We start from the raw sequence: 25,427 nt of genomic DNA, 5'->3' as shown, positions 1-25,427 counted from the left end.
TCATAGGGGACAGTAGTCACATTCATATGTGAATATTTGGCAACTGAACAGATCTAATGTGAACAGGTTGAAATGGATAAAATGGTATTCCTAATGGAGGCATTTTTTGCCCCATTTTTTAGGGTTAGGGTTAGTACCTGTTCATTTCTCACCCTGGAGCGTGTGCATGCATGCTTGTGTATATTCAACATTTCAAACATATCAGAGCACAAAAACATTACATTAAAAGCAATCAAATGTTCAGCAAAGACATTGGAGGAAATAGCATAGCGATGATACCAGTGACTTTATTTTTATAGCATTTGTTATTGTTGTTATTGTTGACAATGCCCTTACAGGCAGAATCCAAAACAATTAAGGCTAAATGAAGATCAAAAATATATATAATAAAAGGTAGAAATCAATCATTTAAAACAGTACAATAGGGCATATCTGTAAAAGTCAGTTTTAAGAAGTGGTCCTAAAGATGATACTGATTTGCTCCCTTTATCTCCTCAGACGGGTCGTTCCAAAGGCCCTGATGGCGAAGCCCCTCTCACCTTTAGTATTCTGTTTAGACTTTGGCACCGCCACAAAGGCCCGGCAATCTCAGGCTGCTCTTTGGCTCATAAGGGATTAACATGTCTGTTATGTAGCCCCTGGCTGTGCCCATCCATGACTTAAAAGTCAAAAGTAAAATCTTGCATTCGGTTCTGAAATTATCTCTTCTGACAGAATTTTCTGTACAGATTTGGTGCTTTTGATTGCTTAAAAAGAGGAGGCAGCTTCCACTCAGAGTAAAATTGCTAGAGTGGACCGAGTATGAAATCTGCAAAGGTAAATGCAGCCGATGGAAACAAACTGATAGCAATCAAATCAGTCCGAAAAATATTGTCACTACTTAAAAGTTTTATCTAAATGTAAATTGGTTACTTTTGATGTGATACGTTCAGTGAGTTTTTCTGATGAAGTGGTCAGGCAACACAAACTGAAGAGTAGACCTATCTAGTGTTTAGAAATTGCTACTGAAACTGATAGGTAACCATTGCACAGATGGTAAAATTGAGTTGATGCAGTCTCATCTTTTTGTACCAGTTGAAAGCCTTTCTGCAACATTTTGTTCAGGCTGGAGACATGAGAGGGAGTTTTGACTAAGGCAGGAAGAAATAGAATTGCAGCAGTCTAAAGGAGGAAAGATAAAAGAGATGGCAGAGATTAGAGTATGGATAACTTTTTCATATTGCCAAAGGATAAAAAATGGGTAATTTTGGAAATATTTTTCAGCTTGAAAAAAGAAGACTTAAAACCTTCTTACCTTTTTCATACCTTTTTTATTAAAACTTAGATTGGCATAACAATATTGCTTAATTTTTGGCCATCACTTAACATTTGCAGATAAATAGATATTGATGGAGGCGGGTCTAGAAACAAAAAAAAAAAACATGTTGCATAAACAAACCCCAAGTTCTTAAAAAATTAAATTAAAGTCAAACACTTATTTTGATTGTAGTCCTTACACAGTTCTCTCGTCTTTGCAGTTATTTCAGTGACACCAGTAGATATGGCTTAAATATAATTTTCCAGCATGTAGTGAACCCAGTGGTAAATTATTGGTCTTGTAAAAATAACAACCAGCATGACAATTATGTATTTAGTCATTCCACCAGGCTGCACAGGGCAGGGCTTTCAAATCTGACACAAAAAGGAAATATATTTTTTAAATGCTTTCACAATGTTTAATCAGTTGTCTGTATGTCATCACTTAGAAAGAAGAAAATGCTGTGTCTTTGCATATGTGAGTGTCTCAGAGAGAGAGAGAGAGAGAGCAAGAAACAAAAAAGAGAGAGAGAATTCATTAAGAACTTTACCCAAAGCAGATTTACCATTACAAAGCCTTTTCATCAGCCTTATGTTCAACAGGCAATATAGCACACATCAAATTCCAGCTGATCACTAGCAAACCATCCCCCAGCCTCTTCAAGGGCATTATACTCTAGCAAGGTATTTTACAGTGCACACACACACACATACACACACACACACACACACACACACACACACACACACACACACACACACACACACACACAACCTCAATGCTCTTCCCACTCATGTGTACATTGGCTGCCGGAGCTGTCTTTGTATCCCATCACCATAACAACTGCCTCGCAGAGCATCTGAAAAAAAGGAAAACGCCAAAGTGAATTTCTCTCACTCAGTTTGACTTGGAGATGGTGAGAGTAGCGGTCGGCAGCTTCTCGCGGCACGTCGGTGTGGTGTGTGTGAAGAAGAGGGAGGCTGGCAGAGGCGCGAGGGCTGGACGTGACTCTGTGTGATTACAAAAAGGGTGGGGGGGGGGAGGGTGAGATGTGAACTTGATGAGGTATAAAGTGTGACTTTTCGTAACGAGGGATATACCTGACGCCGCACATGGTGAGTGTCAAAACGCCCGCTGCATTCTGCTCACATTCTGGCACGCGTGTGTGCATGCTTGTGTGTGTGGACAAGTTTGTTATTTGGATTACCATGTGCAAAGTAATAATGTAGTAGTGTGAAATGAAACGTGTGTGCGTGTGTGTGTATGTCTGCGTGCGTCTGTAGGCTTCAGCACGTGTGGATGTTATGTAACGGCTGAGGCTGAGAAACCTTGAGAGAATTCAATAGCAGTGAAAGCTCTCCTGTGAAGCTCATCTGGGATACCGCTCCATCATCTGACAATATCACCTTATTACATCCTCAAGAGATCTATCAATCAGGATTTATTGATATTTTATATGTTCAGTATTAACCTACAGTATAGTCTATCAGTTGTGCTAATTCCCTTTCATACCTACTTTCATCAGTAAGTAGGTACTTCGCAGATACACTATGGGCTACAGTGCTACAGTATGTCTCAGATAATACAAGATAGATCGTTTCTTTGATATATCCCACTGTAGCTGCAGCCTATAGAATTATCTGTTATGAAATATTAGCATTGGTACCTTGCTCACAGATCCATTTTCCACTCTATACTCAACAGGCTTATACCCATCAGCAGAGATGATGAATGTTTGCAATCATAAGTCACTGAGGAAATGAATTAAGTGAGCTTGTGTGTGTGTGTGTGTGTGTGTGTGGGGAGGGTGGGTCTTGTGCATATGTGTTTGTGCATGTGTGCGGCTTGCTTTATGAATATGTTCTCAACCATTGATTTTAGACCCTATGCTGTATGTGTATGTTGTCCTCGGGCGATGTATAATAGTACTGTCTTTTCATTTTGAACTCAAAAATCCACAATGGCTTCAGGATCTCATTTTATTGGCACTAGTCTCCAAAGGAAATGTCTTCATTTCAGTGTTACTGTACAGCTTTTTCCCTGAGTGCTTTTGTTCGCCCAATAATAGCTTATATATTTGCTGCACATGGCCCATTCCCTTGGCATGATAGAACAGAAAAAAAAACCTTCACACACAGACAGAGAGCTGTGCACTTCAGCTTTCATCTCTTAACTGCATTATTAAACATCCCCATCCACACGGGTCTTACATCACCCAATCACAGCTGTCTCTTCCTCTGCTTCCCCCTCTCCCCTTTGCTCTCCTTGTCTCCCTCCATCAGGCGAACCTGAAGAAGTTTATGGAATATGTTCAGCAGAGGAACATTGAAAAGGTGTCAAAGTTCCTGGAAAAAGGCCTGGACCCCAACTTCCACGATCCAGACACAGGAGGTGAGGAGGTTTACACTAAGTCTTATCCTATCTCTACCCCACCTTAGTCTCTCTCTGTCTCTCTCTCTCTCTCTCTCTCTCTCTCTCTCTGTCTGTCTTCCTTCACTACAAAATAACCATGTATGGATTTTCTGCAATAAGCCTGCTGCATGCCGGGTAAAGCTGGATTACTCTCTTTGCTAATCTCCTCATGTTTATGCAAATGCTTGTCCAGCCATTTGTGGAGGGCCCCCTGTTGGGTGACCTGTAGTCTGACAGAGGGGCTGTCAAGCTAGGGGAAGATGAGAAAAGGTTTAACACCGACAGGAAGCAACCACTCAAACAGACTGGACAAACATTACAGCCAAGGCAGCGAGTCACTGTAAATGTAAACCCACAGTTTTCACAACTACAATGCACAGTTTTGTCATCAAACATTGGCAGGTTCGGTGAAATATAACACATTGTTGGATGTTTCTTTCCCTCCAAGCAGAGTTGGACAATATTGTCACTGGAAAATACCTTGAATGTTGCTGGTTTTTGCCTGGATCTTACAGAATGTCCTCTAACGCTGGCGTCTCAGCTGGAGGGCTGTGCAGAGCTCATCAAGGTGCTGAAGTGCGGAGGGGCGCATCTGGACTTCAGAACAAAAGATGGCATCACTGCCCTACACAAGGCTGTGCGCACCAAGAACCACACAGCGCTCATAGTGAGTGTAGCAGACACACACACACACAAACACACACACACACACACTATCATAAGCCGGAAGCTGACTCAACCCTTTTATTGCTCTGGCTACACCATTCGTCTGCCCGCGAACTTTGCTTTTCCGTCTAGCTTTGTTGAAAACCGTTGGTGTTCCTACAGAGCAGAGGGTGCTTGAGCCATTTCTAAATGATTGAGGCTTAATATGCCCTCTCTGAATGGGCTGGCATATTCGGTGAATGGCCTTGGGTGTATCTGGTTTGAGGAGGCTTGTAACCTAAATGAAAGGGTTTCATATGAGTCATCTAATTGTTTCCCGGAGCTGTTGAATTCTGAATGGGTTATTTCCACTTGGTCATTGTCATTACTCGAATGTTCAATGTCACTGTGGCATGTAACGTACGTAAGCCATTGTAGCCCCTGGTACAGCATAGAGGAAAGACCATTCTCTAGCTTATTTCTAAGTAACTTCTCTATTAGTGTATTTTCAAGTAGTTTTTACCTGTTTTTTTAAAGGCACAATAAGCATGATTTTTACCACCCCATAGCACAAAATGACCCATAATATGTCTGCAGGGGTTTCACTGGATTGTTGGTCAATACCAATGACTCAGTAATTACTTTACCAGGTGCTGAGATTTCTGACTTTCAAAACTCACTTTCTAGCCCTTAGTGCTTCTGAATTTTGGAACAAAAACTCTGTACCCATCTTGAATTGACTTGGTTGTCAGCATGGGCATCTCTAACACTCTGACAGACACAAAACTCCTGGGTTCAAAAGTAGGCTGACCTCAAGAGGAGGCAATCGTCCTTCCTAGTGTGATTGACAACTGTATAATTTAGTGCTGTGCGTTGGCGTCTGTATCCATCGTATGCCAATGCACAATAGATTCAGGATTCATAATAGACTGGGGACTGCCATGAGGGCTGCTACTGTATAAAGTCCTTTTAACACTGCCCCCCCCCCAACCCCCTTCCCCTCCCGCCAGACGCTGTTGGACTTGGGTGCATCACCTGACTACAAAGACAGTCGGGGGTTGACTCCTCTCTACCACAGCTCCATGGTAGGAGGAGACCCCTACTGCTGTGAGCTGCTGCTGCACGATCATGCACAGGTCGGCTGTGTGGACGAGAATGGCTGGCAGGAGATACACCAGGTAATGCACGTTCACACACACACACACACATAACAAAGACCAGCGGCTGATGTGCAGAACACGAATGCTGGTGCAGGTGCACAGTAAGCGGTCTGGTATGGTTTACAGGGTTGAATTGATCTGATGCAATAAGCCATTGTGCATTGCACACACACACACACACACACACACACGCACTGTGCATGCACATTTACTCAGACATGTCTGAGAAGCCCAAAAATGTCATTACCCATATGTGTTTCTGTAGTGTATGACGTAGAGGCCCGTAGAAGTGAAGAGTTAATGGGACTACAGAGTTCATTGCCACCCAGACACGTACTCATGTGCTGCTGTTGCTGCAGCTGTATCTAAGCCAATGGCCTGAGGGCCCAAGTAGTGGTGCCTATCCGTGTTTAGCGCAGAAATAGGTTCCTGACTTAAGGAAAGCAAACGCAGCATATTGTGCGCATTTCATACGCATAAGGCCCCCAAGGCATTCCCTGCTCCGTAAATGTAATGGAGGCTAGTGTCTACATGCTGTTTTTGTTTGTGTCAGGGCTTTTTAGGTTATGTCTGAGTGGTGACGAGAGAGAGGCTGGACGTCTATGTGTGTGTATCTGTCTGAAGGACTTGTAAATGGAACCAAAGAGACAGCTGTGGGAGTCATCACTTCTGTTGCTGACAATGAATGTGAAGGAGCAAGGACAAGATAGTGACTGATGACATTTAGCTATGAATGAGACTAGGTGGACTGAACTAATGTTGAATAACACTTTTTACAAATCTGACATGTTGCTTGTTAAACATTTAGCTCCAAGCCACTTAATCCTTACTTGTCTTAGGAGTGGACACTGTTCCATTCCTATTTGATCTGTTGCCACTGTAAATATAATAACTCATTTGAATGGCAGGAGAAAGTCAACTCAGCCAACAATAATGCAGAATGAGGCACCATGTCAGTCAATATTTGCCTGTCTTCTGCACCGCTGTTTCATTACTTGCATGTTCCCACCAACTCTCCCCTTTATCTCTTTTTCTGCTCTCCTCTCCTCCATGGTTACCGGTCTGGTCTTGTTCATAAGAAGGTCTTATTATTGTCATTACTTACTCTAGGTTAAAATAACATAATTATGTGGCAAAATTGAAAATGTACAGACCGTGCTGGTAAGTCCTGTGGCCCAGCTGAACTGTTTTTCAGCCTAACGTCAATGAAAGGGAACAGAAAGAAGAAAAAATAACGTGCAATTTAAACCAGTTGTCATTTATGGGTGAACTGTTGTAACTATTGTGTTCTGGAGTCCTGATCTCATGCCAGTTGAATTAACTTTTTACTCGCTTAGAGGAAAGTTGACTCAAACCTCTGCAGTGGAAAGTCAATGGTTGGTTTGCGGTGTCTTGTCTCTGAGCAGAGTGGTGCTGTCTCCATCACACACCGCTTCTGTCCTCCATGCTTCTCCACACCAGAAAAGTCTTGAGGCGCTACCAGAGGGAGAAATTAAGACATATAGTAGGAAAGAGAAGTCTTTGAGTGGGCGTCATTTTGACCTGTGTTCCCTCCCCAATGTGCCAACATTGTAGGGATTTAAAGAGGGATGGAGTGTTAGCCCAAGGCACTGGCATAGCTGCGACATGAGTTTTGAATTGGGTCATGATTCTGTTGAGTGTTCATGAATCCTAGATAGTGAATAGTAAAGCCAATAGTCCTTTCGTCCTACACACTTCCTCTCCATGTCCTTTCTCACTCCCTCTCCACCTCTCTCTCCCCTTCCTTTTCTCTGTGCCCTCTCCAGCATTAGTATTCTAGTGGTACATATTGTGTACAATAGGATACACTGTGGAAGGTCTGATAACAGACAACAATCCCAACATCATTTGTGCTCCGTCTCACTGCTGTCACACACTCTTAGCGAGAGAGAACAATGGAGAGAGAGAACAATTACTAGGGGGAGCTGGTGTGCTTGTTTGTCAATGACACAGGACAAAAACTAGGGGAGAGGGAGGGAGAACTGGAGAGGAGATGGATAGAGATTAGATGAATAGTTTATTGCACCCAGTTGTGTGAAACAAAGGAGCTGAGAAAAGGCATCTCTCTTGCCAAAAAACTTTAACTCATAGATTTACATTTAGCCTCAGGTATGTGATGTAAACAAGGTTTTCCCTTGCTTTTAGAGACTGTTAACAACACCAGTAAAGGGATTTCTATGCAAGGAAAAAACAACAGACCACATTCAGTAGCCCAAGGAAAAACAAAAGGAAAAGATTAAACTTTTTGTAATATTTAGGTGGTCTGTAGAAAAACTTTTTTGGGCTGCCTAAGGGCATTTTCACTTGATTTCGCTTTTATGTAAAAAAAAAACGTTTCCTCAACCACATTTTGTGCCAATTAAATGAAAATGGCGGTTGCATGATGTCCACTTTGTTTCCATAATGTCTGTTCAGCCGGTGATGTCGAGTGGCATTTCTTTACATTGTAAAATAGAAATAGGTTGTGTAAATAAAAATAGATACATGCAGGCATGTTACATTTACCACTGGCTTCAGTTTTTGTGTATATTGTCTGACCATGGCAAGAGAAGACTGCTTGCACTGGCTTTGGCGATGGAGCCAGAGGAGAGGACTGCAGTCAGTTATGTGCATTGCATGAATTTCCACCTCTTAACTGTGATTGGTTGGCTCACAAAAAACGCAGTCAGAAGGGCGTCCTGGTGGTTCAGTTGGCTAAGGTGCTTACCATGAACCCATGACATCCCTGGTTCAAATCCAGCCTGCGACCATTGTCACATCTCCTGTTCTCTCTCTCTCCAGTACAACAAAAGTGAATTAAAAAAAGCTCAACTCAAGCACATTGTTCTAAAATGTTCTTTGTGTGTTTTTTACTGTAAAGACAAGGTTCCCCCTTGTCTCTACAGTGGCAGTTTGAAAAAAGTGGAATAGTGTGAACACACCCTTCTTTAAATCTGCTCCCTCAGGCATGTCGCCACGGCCACGTGCAGCACCTGGAGCACCTGCTGTTCTACGGAGCTGACATGAGCGCCCAGAATGCATCTGGAAACACCGCCCTGCACGTGTGTGCTCTCTACAACCAGGTACCAATGATGAAGAAAGATGGATGGCATTATGATTTATGTGTATGTGTGTGTGTGTGTGTGTGTGTGTGTGTGTGCGCGTGTGTGTGTGTTTGTGTGTCCGTGCGTGTTGTGTCAGTTTGCACGCATGCATGTAAGCTTTTGTCTTTTCGTTTGCCCCCTCAGAGGGTTGTGGGTCAGAGACAGCAGCGCTCCTGGAGCTGGTATGGATTCAGTGTCTTGCTTAAGGACTGTCATGGGGGCCTGAACCTGGGCCTTCCGATTTGTTACTCTCTACACCACCCTCTGTGTGTGTGTGTGTGGGTGTGTGTGTATGCATGCATGAGAGGATACATTCTGAAAATTAGAGCTAAGAGTAATGTCATTAGACAAGCCACTTCAAAACAGCTTGTCACTCGATTGATACATAAATCCACAGATGTAGTTATGCTGCCATGGTGTTGGAACAAATCTCTTACAGTACACCACTCATACAGTACACCACTAGATACAGTGCACAGTAAACTAGGCTCTGATCATAGATCACATGTGCACATGCACATTAGTGATGATGATGAAGAGTGGCAGTCTGAAGCGGGGGTATCCCTTTCCTGGTCATTATGTCCACTGCATTAGGAGCCTCTTGTGAGAATGGATTGAAAGGGGAGATGTAACAGAGAGCTGGTCCAAGTGGGCGCATGGCAGCAAAATGGGCAAAGGTCAGAGATTTGACTCCCATGTGGGTCGCTCTCACTGTAAATTTATCCGCTTGCTTTATTGTAAGGTGCTTTGGATGAAACCAAATACCAGTTTTGTTTTTTTATTTGTTTGTTTGTTGTAATATACAGTACATAATTGGATTGATGCCTCACAGACCCTTGGGGCTTATTGTGACTGTGTGCAGTTGTACAGGAGCAGGAAAAGGATGTACAGTACCTGTCCTCATGAGGCTCAGTGATCAGGTTTGTTTCTCTGTCTTGGAGTGACAGTTGCTCTCTAACCTGATGCTAGGAATTATTCATCAGTTCACAATGAGGATCTTGCCCCAATCATTTTGCTGAGCATGCCTTGTTTTGTAAGATTTCCACAAAAATCAGCATCTACTTGCTACTTGCTACCATGTGCCATTTTGTCCTGTGTGGTTGGGCTGCTGGAAGAGACTGGAGGATCCTTGTCTACTGCTGCATTGGGAAATAGAGAGTAGTGCTCAGTTCATGAACATTAAATGAGCACTTTACTGTATGGTCCCCTTTCTTCTGTCCTTTATCTCTCTCTCTCTCTCTCTCTCTGTCGCTCTCAATTTCTCAGTGAAATGTAAGAAGTGAGTGTGTGTGTGTGTGTGTGTGGGTGTGTGTGTGTGTTTGCGTGTTGTGATTTTAACTGTGACCTGCTCAGCTGATTCCAGTCATGAGGAATGACCTGCTTCCACTGGACTGGAACACTGTAGTCTCAGGAGAGGCACTGTGTGTGTGTGTGTGTGTGTGTGTGTGTGTGTGTGTGTGTGTGTGTGTGTGTGTGTGTATCAGCAAGGGTCTGGGAAGCACAGCATCAATACTTAATACAAGCTGTTTGTAACACAGACACGTGACCAAAGCCATTACATGTTCCACTTCTCATCAGAGGGAAAGGGCAGGAGGTGGGGAGTGTGTGTGTGTGTGTGTGTGTGTGTGTGTGTGTGTGTGTGTGTGTTGGGTAGTGGTAGAGCGGAGGAATAGTGGATTTACAGTTACTTCTATAACTTCTTGTTAGTCTGCATTCTGCCCACGGACCCTGCCCCACCTCTTGCGTGCTCCCACTGTTGTGGAGGAGTATTATCCTGCCAGTGGAGGCCGGGCGCCACGTTGAGCTGATCGATCCCAGAAACAGTGTCTCTTAGTGGGGTTCCAGCAGGCTCGACACAGGCCTGGCCCGGATGATTATGTACAATGACAGAAAGAAATGGGGGAGTTGAATTGACCAGGAAACTGCTAGTTCAGTGGCAGAGATCAATAGATCCATAGGAGAGAGAGGGAGAGAGTCAGAGAAGGAACAGCCGGAGGGGGTCAAGGAAGGAGAGAGAGAATGGAAGCGAAGATAACATAATCGGCAGTAGAAGAAGCTTGATCGATGGAGTGAAAGTCCCATTCCTCAGGTTTGGCTGGCCAATAACATTTGCTAGCTGGGCTTCCAGCATGGGGGATTGTCAACAACAGCAGTGAATGTAGGCACACAGCAGACAGAGTGGTGGACAGAGTGGGTGGGGGTGCAGGGCTGGGGTGTGTGTGTGTGTGTGTGTGTGTGTGTGTGTGTGTGTGTGTGTACAGTATGTGTGTGTGAGTGTTTGGGGAGTGGGGGGTCTGGAGAATGATCGAGAGAAGACACAGTAGATAACAGCAGGTAGGGACACCATTGATTAAAGGGAAATTAAAGGGAGGAGGAATAAAAACACATCTCACTGAACTGGTTAAGCCTTGGTCAGACTACAAGAAGTGACAAGAATAACATTGATGAGGAATTTTGTATGAGACTTCTTTCACTTAATTTGTTTTGCTTCATTGCATACTTATCTGGACTGCGCCAGGCATGCTGCCATTTTATACTGCTTTATATATAAGATTTATTCCTTCAAATTAAGATATATAGAGTTGGACGTCTTGCTGATATAAACTATCTATGTGAGCGGGTGTTGTTCTGACTTCTCTTCAGTTCATTTTTTTCTGTTTCTCCCTTGAACTCAACTCCCATTGGCTGTTGCCAGTGTCACTCTCAGATTCCAGATTTGAGTCTTGTCCCACTCCATACCACACTAGCCCGACCAGACTTGTGTCGGCAGGCTTTAGCCCATTCACACTACAGCATAATCTGTGCCGACCGTCGGGCCCGAGTAAAAGAGTAAAAGTTTTATTTTCATGACAGAAGCCATTAGGTCACAAAGCCATTTTCTTTTTTAATTAAAATCTATATCATAATTTCTAATTACTCGGCCAATTTAGGTGCACTAGGGGAGGAGGTGATCCACTACACTGTTCATGTGCCATATGGCCTAATGTTAGACTGCACTCCAGCCAACCCCATATTATATTTGTTTATTTATTTCTCCCCCCTCACATTGGTTTTAGGGAGACAGACTTAAGCAGACTTCAGACTTCACTTTATACAGTACATACACAACCTATTCTCCTTGTCTTTAGGAGGCCATTTTCAAAGAAATACCTGTATCACAGGCTGCAGTATCATGCTGTTTTTGTACACTAATGAGAAAACAAGGCAGCCCCTGTGAAGTGTTTTAGCTTTTAAGCATGGAGTGAGAGCTAAAAATTTGAATAAATGTTTGTTCAGATGTTTGTGACAGCCATATTCTAATCCATACTCTAATGTAAAATGGAGCTCTACATTCTGTGGAGGATGTGGGACTTGCTCATTCAACCCTAATGAGGAAATGAATCCTCCAATTTATAACTACGGCTGTGAGAGGAACCATCTGTCACACTCTTTACACATGACTGACCCGCGTCATTACTGTAAAGTACTTGACTTAGCTCACTATCTATTCCTTTCCTATGCAACTAATGTAATGACTTCTAGCAGACCAGGGTAAGCCCTACTGGAATGGTTTTCCTAATGAATTCCTATAGGAAGACTTGGAGAGGGAGAGCAAGACAGATGTCCCACACTGTAATTGGCCTCCTGGTGTATGTGTATATGAGTGTGTGTGTGTGTGTGTGGGTGTGTGTGCACGTGTGCGTGTCTGTGTGTGTTTGTGTATCTGTTTATATTTGTGTAGTCAGTCATTAAATGGCAAGAAGCCAGCTTGCTTCTGAATGGAGGTTCTCCAACCTCCATTCATCTCCCCATTTAAAATCACAATGCACACTTACAGTTCACACTATACACACGCAAGCACGCACACACACACACACACACACACACACACACACACACACACACATCTTGTAACATTGGTGCACTGTAAATGGATAGATGTGCTCATTCAGGTGTGCAACTACAGCCAAACTCCTTAATGCTAAACATTCAACACTGACAGACAGTGGATTTTTCCTTTTCTTTTCCACTCATTTTCAAAACACCTTACAGGTAACAGATACTGAGGTGACATTTAACCACTGATTCTTCATTCCCAGAAGAACAGAGACAGCTTGGTTTTGGGAAGCTTGATTTCCTCAAACTTGAAATCCTCAAACAATACCCACCTCCCCACCAGAAGAATATCAGTTAATGAAACTCCTCATTTCCGCAATTTTAACATGCTATCAGCTTGTGTGTAACCACAAACATTTGTTGAAATTCTTAGCTCTCACCCTATATAATCCATGGTTATCAGGTGAGTTATGAAACACTTTTCATAAAGACTGTCTTGTTTTCTCATTAGTGTGCAGAAGAAATTGCAGGATAGCCTGTGATACAAGTAATTCTTAAAAGATGTCCTCTGAAGAGACAAGGATAAACAAGGCACAGGTTGTGTCGGGTATTATTATTCACCTGAGTGTGTCCCGCTGTCTTTCTCTATTCTTTTCCCTGTTACATGTCTCACCCTTCTCTCCTACATTCCTTTTATACCTCTCTCCACCCTGCTGTATTCCCTCGTATCCCTTTCTTCTGATCTCCCACGTTCCTTCTTCTTTCATAGATTTCTCCCCAAAGCTTTGGCAAATAAACGTGTTTTTTTTTACCCAGGTGAAGAATAGCACACACACACATGAATACATACACATATGTACGTACTAGGGCTGCAGCTATCGATTATTTTAGTAATCGAGTATTCTACCGATTATTCCATCGATTAATCGAGTAATCGGATAAGAAATACTTTTGCTTTATTAAAGAGCAATAGTAAATATACAAAAGAGAAAAGCTGTCCGCACGAAGCTGTCCATACGACGCTGTGATTTACTGAAAACGTGGTGAAATAATAATTATTATTGATATTTATTACTAGGCCTAAATATCATACGACTGGCTAATGTACATTTATTTGCTATGTTGAAGGGTTGCCCTACACCTGCTGACCCTACTCACTGCAATCAAACTAAACTGAATATACCTGCTGTATTGGACTGGTGCATTTTAGGCTCCAATTGCTACTTACACCACCTGATATTTTGCTTTCTGGGGTATTTTATGCATCACTGTGAGGGGAGTAGGTGTGTGTGTGTGTGTGTGTGTGTGTGTGTGTGTGTGTGTATGTGTGTGTGACTATCATAATAATAACATGAATGAAGCTCAGGCTTTCACAAATTGACTGCAGCATTTTATTTTCTGTGGTTATTTTCTTGAGCAAAACTTAGCTAACTTAGGGACATCATAACTAGCCACCATATTGATTTACGTTCTTAACTAGCCATTACATATAGCCATAATTAACGTGCATTCTTTACTAGCCTTCGTCTCATCCCGTTTTAATATTAAGTGCTGACTCCGCCCACCCGGGCCAGTTTCGGCGTACGCCGGTAGCAATTACAAGTGGACCCTATCCTACAGTCCCTGCTCTCAGCGGAGGGAGGGAGCTACACTGTGTGGGAAGCGCTGTGACCGTCAGACCTCTCTGGATTAGACAAGCAAGTAGAGAAAACCAGCATCAGCCGAACCAATTTATTGCCAAATGCTTTGGGATTCAACACATTAACATTGCTTCCCATGGTCAGAAAAAGTCGGCAGATTTGTCGCTAGTCGCTTTTGAGAAATAAAGTCGCCAGTGGGGTCTGAAAAGTCGCTAAGACTAGCGACAAAGTCGCCAAGTTGGCAACACTGGATCCGAAACTTTGGACACTTTCTGTCGTTTTCTCTGGCCTGTCTCTTCTCTTCGCCCCTCGCTATTTTCTCTCTCTTTCTCCAGCGCGTTGTGCAACAGTAATAATCATCCGTGCGAAACACTGAGTGTGTATATAGTTATATGGATTAAACGAAGCTTCGATGCAAAGAATTTGCATCGATGATTTTTAGTAATCGAGTTACTCGAGTTTCTCGAGGAATCGTTTCAGCCCTAGTACGTACACATACGCATTCATGTACGCACACACACATATACACACACACACACGTCTGTCTGGATAAAACATGCAAGCTAATTGATTCATTTATACACTAATGTTCTCTCATTAGCCACAGTTGGCTCCTTACCTTTTGCTTATATAGACAGAGGAAATGTTGATCATTGGGATCATTGCGCCTCTTCACTTCTCTGAGAGAAAGTGTGTTTGTGTGTGTGTGTGTCTTTGTGAATGCACATGCCTATGAACAAATCTGCATAATGTATGAGTGATTAGCAATTAGCTAAGCTAACAGCCGTAGGCGTTTATTTATATGGGTTTTTAGCTCTATTAGACCCTTAGCAGTAACATTGGCTATTAGCAACAAGAACGGTCACATATTATTCATGAGACCTGCAGGCTCTATTTACACGTATATGTCCTCCCCATGCATGTTTACATGGATTACGTATTTTTATTTAGGTCTAGAGTGTCCAAGTTCATGGTATATAATATACCATGCTCAGCTCAGGATAGAGCACACCACCCACACAGCTATTATCTAGACGTTTTACCAATAGAAGGCGCTCCAGTGACTCAGTCTGTCACTCATACAACAGCCTACCTGATGTAGTGCCATGCAGTGGTTCATCAGATGTGCTCAGTTTGATGTGCACATTAACATTATTAACTGAACCACATGTTCAATTAATCTGTGTGTGTGTGTGTGTGTGTGTGTGTGTGTATGTCCCTGCACGTGTGTGTATGACCCAGTCGAGATCAGAGTCACCAGAGTCGTCGTGCTCATTGTAGAGCACGGCCAGTCCTGTTAATTCAGCTCTCAGTGTTAAATTACATATCGACCCCCAGCCTGCCAGCACGTAAACCCATAACCTCGCCTATCAGTCTACAACTGGGCTTTTTCTGCCAGAGGGGATCTGTGCACATTTACACACTAATAAAATATGGCATGAGTCTGACACAAGAGAGAGCTGTGATTGTAAACTAGTGAGGATACCCCATCTGTCGTACTGTGTTCCCTCTGTGCAGCTGATTCTGTTTCAACCCAGGTTTTCATATGTGTTCATACATGTTTCTGTGTAATGAGAGTGTAGCCCTAACTATGATGGTAACAGGCTCTGGCAGTGGGTATGAAAAGAGCTGAGCTTGTAGCTGTAAGCTGGTGATGCTCTGTAAAGGGCAGGCAGCTGCGGACTAGAGGCTCTGCAGGGTCAGAGGAGATCCCCAACCTGATGTTTAATGCCCTTTAGAATAACACTCCCACTGCACACACACATGCACATGTACACAGAGTGAGTGCTTTGCATGTTTGATTCTCTTTGCAGGGGCTCTCCATCTCCCTTTCTTTCGATTTCTTTTTTCCTCTCTTACTTTGAGTTCACTTGTAATCAAAAGATTTATCTCTATGGAGACCAATTAGAGGCTTGGAAATGGCACCCACAGGAGCCTCATACATCACTGTGTGTGTGTGTGTGCGTGTGTCAGTGTGAGTATGTGCGTGTGTGTGCTCGTCTGTGTTTGTGTGTGTATGCCATTACGTATGCTAAAGTCAAATACCATGACATTTTAAAGGCCTAGCCAAACACATAAATCTACACCCTTTTCCCTCTCCTTTGTCATTCAGGATAGCTGTGCACGAGTTCTCCTGTTTCGAGGGGCCAATAAAGAGATAAAGAACTACAACAGCCAGACTGCCTTTCAGGTATGGATGACATCCTCCATCCTCCTCCACTCAAGAACCACTGCCTGTTATCATGAGTACATTCAGCCCCTTCATTTAAAGAACTACAAGGCATTTAAAATTCTCTGTTTTTGTATGTGATTCCATTATAGCCCATCATTTAATAGTTTATTAGCTACTACTTTTTGGGTCCGGTTTCCCTACGTTACTATTTTGCCAGCACACACACACACACAACCACACATTCGACCGGCATCTAAGCCACGCCCCCTTCTGGGGGAATAAACAAACCAATCTCACCATTATGCTTGGGTAGGTAGGCAGCTACACAAGAACTTTACACTCCGTAAAGTAGTAAGTACATTGAACCATAAAAGTCATTTTTACCTCCTGCAGAGCATGAGAGGTATATTCAAAATTTGAGTTAATTCTCCTAAATGCTTGCCTTTTCACTATAGATCAGACCGGCACATACGACTCCGCCTCTACTTGGGGCATAGAAAGTGGAGGATTGTATTGTATGAGTTTGATCAGCCCACTTAAGTATTTGTTCACTAAATTAATTAAATTAGGAAACACATATCTTTAGATTATTGCATGACCCGGCATGAACTTGGGCGTTCCCGATATATGGAAAAGTAAAGGTTAATTGTTCAGCCTTCATGCCCCCTCAGTCTTCCTCCCTCAAAGTGGATCAGTGACCCAACTCAGTGGCCAGACATTACATTACCCGATCACCCGGTTAGCAAAAGTAAATGCTTCATTATTTTGGTTTTGATGGCAGTCCTGCTTTGTCTATGCTACTAACTTGAATGAGTGACTCCACTGTCCAATCAGCCACTCACTCAATAGCTAGATGGCAAGCTAGCAGTAAACTGCTAACGTTTCTGAGAAGCGGAGATCGGGATTTTTACACTCGTTATAGTTACAATCCACAACACGGCAACTTTCCAGCGTGTTTTTCAATCTGTTTAAACAATGTTGTGTGGTCTCAATTAAGCTCACTAACTCATGTACGGACAATACTCTTCAATATGTACAATCGTCTTCTTTCGCGGCCTTCGCCAAACATGCTCCATGACACGGTGCCAGTTGTATGCTACTCCTTGGCCACTCCACATTAATGTGATTGGTCAGTGTGTTTTTGGGGGGGGGGTTTGTAACTGCTACAGCGCAGGCAGGGGAGACTGTCAAGAGAGACTATAGTATCCATGCCTTACATCTTTAATATGACAGAGCTGAATGGATTTGAATGACTTGGCTTGCATAGACTAATATTGCCACATTCAATATGTTGATTCCACTTCAACAATAAAGCAGCGTAATGGCTCCCACCCCCGCTGGCTTGCCAGTCTGGCCCGTGTCTGAATTCCAGCCTTGCTGCTTGATGAAGTCTGTGTGAAATTGACATTGACACAGATTTCCTGGGCAGATCAAAGTTAATTTGTTTCTACACAGGGCAGGCTGGCTCCACACATTGCCCAGAACACTGCCATACGTACAGATTTTACACATCTGCTACAACCAAGGAATAAATGTGTGAAATATTAATTAGGAGAGAGAGAGAAAGAGAGGGACAGGGAGAGAGAGAGTGGGATGTATTATGGTTAATAGTGGGTTGTTTTTGTTTTGGAGGTTTTTTTGGTCAGTTTTTCTTGTTTCCATGGCATAACATTTTGCTGTTGTTTCCTTTCCCTCTCTCATCTCTTCATCACTCTCCCCCCCCCCCACCCCACCCAGGTGGCTATTATAGCAGGAAATTTTGATCTGGCTGAAATCATAAAGATCCACAAAGCATCAGATGTTGGTAAGTTGACAGCAGTGATAGTATATCATCAGGCTCCCTCGGTGTTTTATGGGTTTAAATGTGAATGGAGTGTGAGGGAGGCGTCAGATTGAGGGATGGGTGGGGTCGGGGGGGTGGGGGGGGGGGGGGGGTGGAAGAGATGTTCAAGGATGAATATAGAGGACGGGGAAAGGAAGGAAGGGAGGTAGAAATATAAGGGGTGGGGAGAAGGTTTGAGTGGTTTTGTGGATTCCTGCTGGGTTGAGCTGTTTGTAACAGAAACATACAGGAAAACTCTGCCATCTAGTGTGGAAAGGAAGAAATACACTGTGAAATACTGTTATTCAAATCTTTTGTCCTTAAAATGATAAATGTGTTGAATGTATTGATCTATGAAGGTTAATTACATTTAAATGAAAGTTGTATTGCGTGTGCTAATGTGCTGATAAAGCACATGTGAACTAAACCAGACATTGTTTATCACATTTTATGCTCGGGTTCTGTGATGTTTTCATGATGAGAACATTTTATCAGTGAATTACAGCTACAGTGAAAATGCATCTTGTAACTCCATAATCAAAGTTCTACTAAGCATCAAAATCCAAGCCTGGACTGTGGCTATTGTGCCAAATCAATATCACTACTTTTGTCATTTCTGCAGCTGGCTCTTCACGTCAATATGCCAATTCAAAGTTGTGATTTTTGTCAAGAATAGCACCACAATTGTTCGTTAACCACATCTGATTGGTTTCGTGACAATACTTGAATCACTGGATCCTTCATAAAACATATATGCAGCTACGTAAACACATTGCATATTAAATGGGATCACAGCCTTGAGTCAGCTTAGTGTCTTTGTTGTCATAATTCTTTTAGAGTTGTTTTTTTTTTAAAAGAAATGTGATTTTGTTAAAAAAAAAAATAGATCTCAGTGTGCAGGATTTTGAGTTTGAGTACGATGGAAAGTTTTCACCAATTTTGTACTTGATTCATGGACCAAAGATTACCTGGAGCTCTAAAACACCTTGTTTAGAAATCCAATGTGAACACCCTTTCTTAAGCAATTACTTGCAGCTTTTGCAGAAGTTCATATTGCTATTTAGATTTTTTTTTTTTCGATTAATTGTTTAGCTCTAATTTGAGTGACCTCAAGATGCATAGAGATATATTGATTTCCCTACATTCTGTACCTCCTCTCTCTTCCTCCTCCCAGTGCCTTTCAGGGAGACCCCCTCCTACACCAACCGTCGACGTGTGATGCCCGGCCCCCTGCCCTCGCCGCGCTCCTTGCTCCGCTCCGCTAGTGACAACAACCTGAACGGGGACCACGATCACGGCCACGGTCAGGTCCCCCGAGAAACCCGCGGCCGCCAGGGTCACTCCCCCGTCCCCTCGCTGCGCAGCCTGCCAGCGCTGGGCCAGCAGCACAGCAGCCTTGGAGAGGTGAGGGTGTGTGTGTGTGTGTGTATGTTTCTACTGTATGTGTATGGGAAAGACAAAGAAGTGAGCAGGAGGTAGTGAAGGTGTGTATGTATGTTTCTATGTGTATGAAAGAGTGAAAGAGAGGTGAGACTGTGTGTGCATATTAGATTTTTCTGTCTGCATGTGAGAGTGAAGCATAGAGATTAAGGAACAATTAAGAGAGATATATGATAGGCAGAATCCAATTCCTTTGTATTTTAACTACATATGTTAGACTCTTTCTGTGGAAGAAAACTGTGGAAGACGAGAGAGTGGCAGTTTGACAGGTTTATTCAATCTGCAGGTCGGGAGCCAAGGAACTCAAAATCTGGATGATTACATAGAGTTTTATAGTGTTGAATATTCATGATTATGTTAATACAGATAGAATATAATTAAGCTATTGGTCAGAGGGTATAAGGTCATATGAACAAGACTGAACAACCAATGATAGTTCTAGTTCTAGCACTTTAAGGAGATGCGTAACAAGAGGTGACTGTATTCACCGTACCAGTATTCTTGAGTTTTAGGCACTTAAGGTGTAAATATGGGTCAATGGTACATAAGTGAGCATATAGGAATGTTGCTTAGTGTAAGTATTCCATTTCCATTAGGTTTCCAATTCCAATAGGTTTTCCATTTCTTCCTCAACAACACTGTCCAAACTCCTGTCCTGTCCCGTGTCAGAGCCGTCATGGCGAGGTCCCAGACAGCAGTCTCCAGAGCACAGGCAGCTCCAGGTCCTCCCACTCCCGCTCCCCGTCGCTCCATCACATGCACGAGGAGGACAAGCCGATCCCCAGGAGGTCCCACAGCCATGGCTACCCGCACGGACACGGCCCCCGCGGAAGACTCAGGTCTGTTAGGTGTGATTTTACCTCAACTTAGTTTTATTTATTTTTTTGTTTGTTCGCTAGGCAGGGTACAGCTAAAAGAGCTTGAATAGAGTTTATGAAAACTGGTTTTGAAGCACACACATCCTCTTTCTCCCTGCTCCTAATAAGCCGTCTCCATACTGGTACAAACACACAGAGTTGGTGCAGAGGAACAGTAGGTTTTATCATGTTTTTATCATGTGTGCAGGTGTTCAACTGGTTGAACACTTACCAGTATTGGCAGCTACTTGTTTTAAATAGGTAATCAGTGATCGGCCTACTGATTATGCACCTACTCTGTTATTTAAACCCAATTTCACAAAGCAGAAAGCTTCATGTGAGCTGTTTGAATCACTGGTTAGTCACCAGGCGGGATGCTGCATCTCATTCCGTCTGCTACTGGTGATAAACATGACACACCATTTATCAGTGCGGCATCTCGTTTATTTATTCATACATCAATCCCAGGTGCATATGAAGTCATTTTCCTGTCCAAACTGTACTTACAACTTGCCCAGACTACTGAAAGTTCAAACTTGGAAATGCATCTGAAAATATATATTGATAAATCAGTACTGGATTGGTAGCGGCAGATTTTCGTACAAAAAAACAACCCAAAAAAATTAATAAATAACAGTTATCAATCAGTATGAGCTCTCAAAAAACTGCATTTGGACACGCCGAGTGTGTCCAGTGCTCCTGGCAGGATCTGGGGACAGTGAGCAGTAGCATGGTGTGTGTCTGGCAGAGACAACGGTCCTGTTTACGTAACAAGCTAGGCTGAAATGCAGCCCTGCTCCTGCTGGGAGGACAGAGGGCACATGACATACTCCAAAACTCTGTGTGTGTGTGTGTGTGTGTGTGTGTGTGTGTGTGTGTGTGTGTGTGTGTGTGTGTGTGTGTGTGTGTGTGTGAGCGAGCGTATAGCCACGTGCAAATGGTTGTGTGCGTGGGTTCTTGCACAGTTCAGAGAGAGACAGATGGAAAGGGGCTAATAATGATCACCATGGGGACCAATTGAACACAGCCAAGCTGTGTGTGTATGTGTGTGTGTGTGTGTGTGTGTGTGTGCACGTGCACAGGAGAGAGACTGAGAGACAGGATACATCCTGAAATTAGAGCTATGAGTAATGTCATTGGACAGGCCACTCACTTCAAAACAGCTTGTCACTCGATTGATACATAAATCCACAGATGTAGTTATGCTGCCATGGTGTTGGAACAAATCTCTTCCCTCATACAGTACACCATTAGATATAGTGCACAGTAAACTAGGCTCTGATCACATCTTGGAGCGATAGATTGAAGTGGTTTACTGACACTCGGTTTGTTAAGCCTTTTATTATGATCATATGTCAGAACAAGATTACCTATGCACACACTTAATGTGATTCCTGGGTGCCACACACTGTGTATGTGTGTGTGTGTGTGTGTGTGTGTGTGTGTGTGTGTTTGTATGAGGCGAAGTCTGATGTCTGACAGGGGAATTGCATTACAGACACAGCTCCAGCCGTCCTCTCCTCTCCCTCTAATACTCTCCTGTCACTTCACTCCATCCATCAAAGACTCTCTCTGTCTCTCTTTTTCTTCCTGTCTTGCATTCTCTCATTCATGCACACACACACACACACACACACACACACACACACACACAAACACACACACAAACATATACACACAGTGGTGTCAAGCTATGTTTTTACAGCCAGAGAGCAATCAACACCCTTTTATTATATCATGTAGCATGCACTCCCCACACACCTTAGAAGCTGCTGCTGTGGGATCTCTAGTGCATGAACAGTGAACAATGTTCCTCAATCTGATTTTGAATTATAGCAAGTAAATTTGGAATGACTTTCAGTTCAGTAACCAACAAATTCACACTTGTGTCCCATAAGGTTAACAAATTAACTGCTCCTCTCTCTAGTATACCTGGCACTTCATCAGCATTAATGTCCCCAAACAGAGATGCGCTTCTTTTGCTCTGTCACTGTACTCATTTCGTGCAGGGTTGGTAAGAAGGAGCCTGAAGGGAGGGGAGAAGATAGCGGGAGAAAGGGAAGCAGGGGAAGAAGGATGTCCACTGTGTCCTGGCCTACATGGCCTTCTGTACTGCGGGAGTTGAGACCTTGTTCTTCCGTGTGTCTTACCTTTACACCCAGTATCAAAGTGAGGTGAATGTATAAATAGCCCAGAAGGAGCAGCTGGTCTCCACGGCCTGAACTTACACCTGAGGGAGACTGATGCCGTCCTTGAATGACACAGTGCAGACTAATATTCTCTTTCTTTTTTCTCTTTCTCTTTCTCTCTCTCTTTCTGTCTTGCTGTCTCTCTCTCTCTTTCTCTTTCTCTCTCTCTCTGACCTTCTGTTTATGCCCATGGTAACTCTAGGGGCATCATGGGTACCAGGGGAGTGTGAAATTAGCTTGGCCGGTCAACAGCCCGCCTAACGGCAGACTCCGGCAAGTTCCTGTGGAACTCGCCATCACTTCCTCCTCCACGGAGGTGGGCAGTGCTGTCAGCGCTCCAACAGCTTGGCCGGGGTTCAGCAGAAAGTTTGGATGGAGGCACTGAGGGAGGGTATGGATGGGTCAGGCTGGCATGTTAGGACTAGACCAAGAAGGAGCAGCACAAGCACAGCACAACATGGCAGTTTAATGGCAGTGTGGGTATAAATACAGTTTACACAGCTGACAATATGACTTAACAACAATACTGGGTTTATTATATGATATTGTCGCAACATTATAATAATGGTTTAGAGCGACAGTTCCTAAATTTCATAGTTTATAGCAGAGCGAAATCAAAATTTTATATGAAATGCACCTTTTTATTTAAAACAAAGCTTTTTATTCAAGCTATTCAAGCCAAATTTAATCTAGGGTTTTCACTTGAGTCTTGTTTTTTTCACTTTATTTAGATTTTTTTTTATGCTTATGATTGTGTTCTTCTGACCACCAGATAGAGCTAAACAAGAACTTTCCAATGATATATAACACAAATTTTCTGCCAAAATGTCACTTACGCCCCTTTTGCACCAAACCCTCGATATTTAGATTAAAGCATAGTTGCCTACAGCAGAAAGGGTTTGGGCTAGGCTACTTGTATTGATAATTTATCATTAGCAGACTTTGATTGATATTGAGTTGTGAACCTTGTTACCTAGTTATAGGTAGTCATATAAGGGGCAACAGGGTAGGGTAGTGGTTAGAGAGATTGTCCCTCAACTGGACAACCTGGGTTAAAGCCCCCATGTCGGTAAGCATCCGCCCTACTGAAGTTTCACATCACAATATTTTTGCACAATATATTGTGTGACAGTATGTTGTTATACACCACACAGCACTGAAATGATTAAGCTGCTTTAGTGTGCATAATGTGCTGAGTATGACCTTGTTTTGTAGTGCTGGGACTGGAATACTGGGGTACTAAATATTAATTGTATTACTGATGCTCCCTTAGAATAGAGTGCAGAGAAAAGCCTAACAACTCACATATAATCCATGTTTAATTCATACAACATGTAGTTTGATTTGATGTTCCTCTGTGATGTGCAATGCCAACAAAACCAACAGAGGGGCGTCCTGTTCCCCTCACCTTTCTCCTCCTCTCTTTATTCATCCCTCACTGTTCTCCTCCCCTCTTTTTCACCTCCTGTCCCTCCCTTCCTCTCTCTCTCTCTCTCTCTCTCTCTGCATTAGTCACACTAATGGCTGTTAGAGTGTAGATTATCCATGGTGTCTTAGCACAGCCAAAGGGCTGAGGCAGACGGGGAGGAGAGGAGGGCAGGGAGAGGGAGGAGGAGGCAGAGAGTCGAGAGCTTCTCCTGGCTCACCTGTGGAGAATTCGCATCAAAAGAAGGACACGGCAGAACGGTATTGATCGGTACACATTATAATCCGTATCATCAGAGGGCGATGCTGATTGGCCAGCAGTGATCCGTTTGGCTTTTAATCCTCTCCCTTTGTTTGGAACACTGATGCTGTCTACTCTGGCCGGGCCACACACACACACACACACACTGCATATTCCTGGCCCCGCGTTTCCAAAACATTACGTGGCACCATGATGAGATTTACATAAGATTGGCATCCTCAATATGAAGTGTTTAATTCCAAAATGAGACATCCATCGTTTGAAATATGTGACAACTATTCTGATCACTGCCTGTATGAAAGGCCTTTTCTGGCATAATAGTAAGAATTTAGATGACATCAAGCCACATATATATTTTTTCCCAAAATAAATAATAGTATTTTGGAATAAAGCCCTTCATATGCACAGTATACACTACAAAGGATGTGTCATATTTAACACATCGGTGAGTCTGCTTTGGGACAGCACACACTTGTGTTACTTTTCAACACAGGATATGTTAATAACAACACATTATTGTTTTATGGTGATTTTTAAGTGAACAGCAAATTGAGCAAGGTGCTACAGTATGTGATATTTACCAGTATGGGCTAAGTGGTTTGTTTTATTAAACCCTCCTCCCCTTGCTCAAACTGAGGTAGATTTTAGTGTTATATGGTGATCACTCCAATTGACCGTTTGTGCTAATGTCCCATAATGGTAAAGTCTTTAGAAAGCATACGTTGTCTATGTGCAAACAGATCTCCTGTACACAGCTGTAATATGTTCTGCCCGATGGGCAGAGGCCACACACTTGATGGCTATAAACCCTCCCAGCCTGGGCAAGAAAGAATGAGAGAGCACATCCGCATTCAAGTGCAGCAAAGCAAGGAGAGACCGATGATCATTAGGATGCAAAGTGTGATGCTGATTATGATTGTGTTTATAATGGGCTCATCTCACCTTAAAGAGCAGGACTATTTGAGGAAAAGCCATTTACCTGAGAGGGCCAGGCAGTCATGTGAGAAAATGCAACACTGAAGCTGCTCAGTTTGATAGCATCTGTGGAAATATTACCTAATGGCATTTGCAATTGCGTCCTCAGTTATACAGGCAGTTCATAGATTTTGACATCCAAACTGAGACAGCTAGACTATCGAGCCATTCAAATGTTAACCTGTCTTTAGTGGACTCATTGATCCTAAT

At 43.1% G+C, this 25,427-nt stretch overlaps 1 protein-coding gene across 1 annotated transcript in view; it reads left to right on the top strand.

The window, feature by feature from the left end:
• The window catches only part of shank3a (SH3 and multiple ankyrin repeat domains 3a), a 150,114-nt gene that overhangs the window by 65,009 nt on the left and 59,678 nt on the right, over window positions 1–25,427 (top strand). The window contains exons 4-11 of the mRNA XM_071911495.2: window positions 3,580–3,688; window positions 4,225–4,376; window positions 5,365–5,532; window positions 8,481–8,597; window positions 16,188–16,265; window positions 17,985–18,051; window positions 19,244–19,473; window positions 20,179–20,348. Of these exons, the coding sequence (XP_071767596.1) occupies window positions 3,580–3,688; window positions 4,225–4,376; window positions 5,365–5,532; window positions 8,481–8,597; window positions 16,188–16,265; window positions 17,985–18,051; window positions 19,244–19,473; window positions 20,179–20,348 (1,091 nt within the window). The remainder of the gene's footprint in view (window positions 1–3,579; window positions 3,689–4,224; window positions 4,377–5,364; window positions 5,533–8,480; window positions 8,598–16,187; window positions 16,266–17,984; window positions 18,052–19,243; window positions 19,474–20,178; window positions 20,349–25,427) is intronic.

Source organism: Centroberyx gerrardi, chromosome 4 (genome assembly GCF_048128805.1).
Source record: "Centroberyx gerrardi isolate f3 chromosome 4, fCenGer3.hap1.cur.20231027, whole genome shotgun sequence".
Taxonomy (NCBI): domain Eukaryota; kingdom Metazoa; phylum Chordata; class Actinopteri; order Beryciformes; family Berycidae; genus Centroberyx; species Centroberyx gerrardi.
This window is presented reverse-complemented; position numbering and strand designations above follow the sequence as displayed.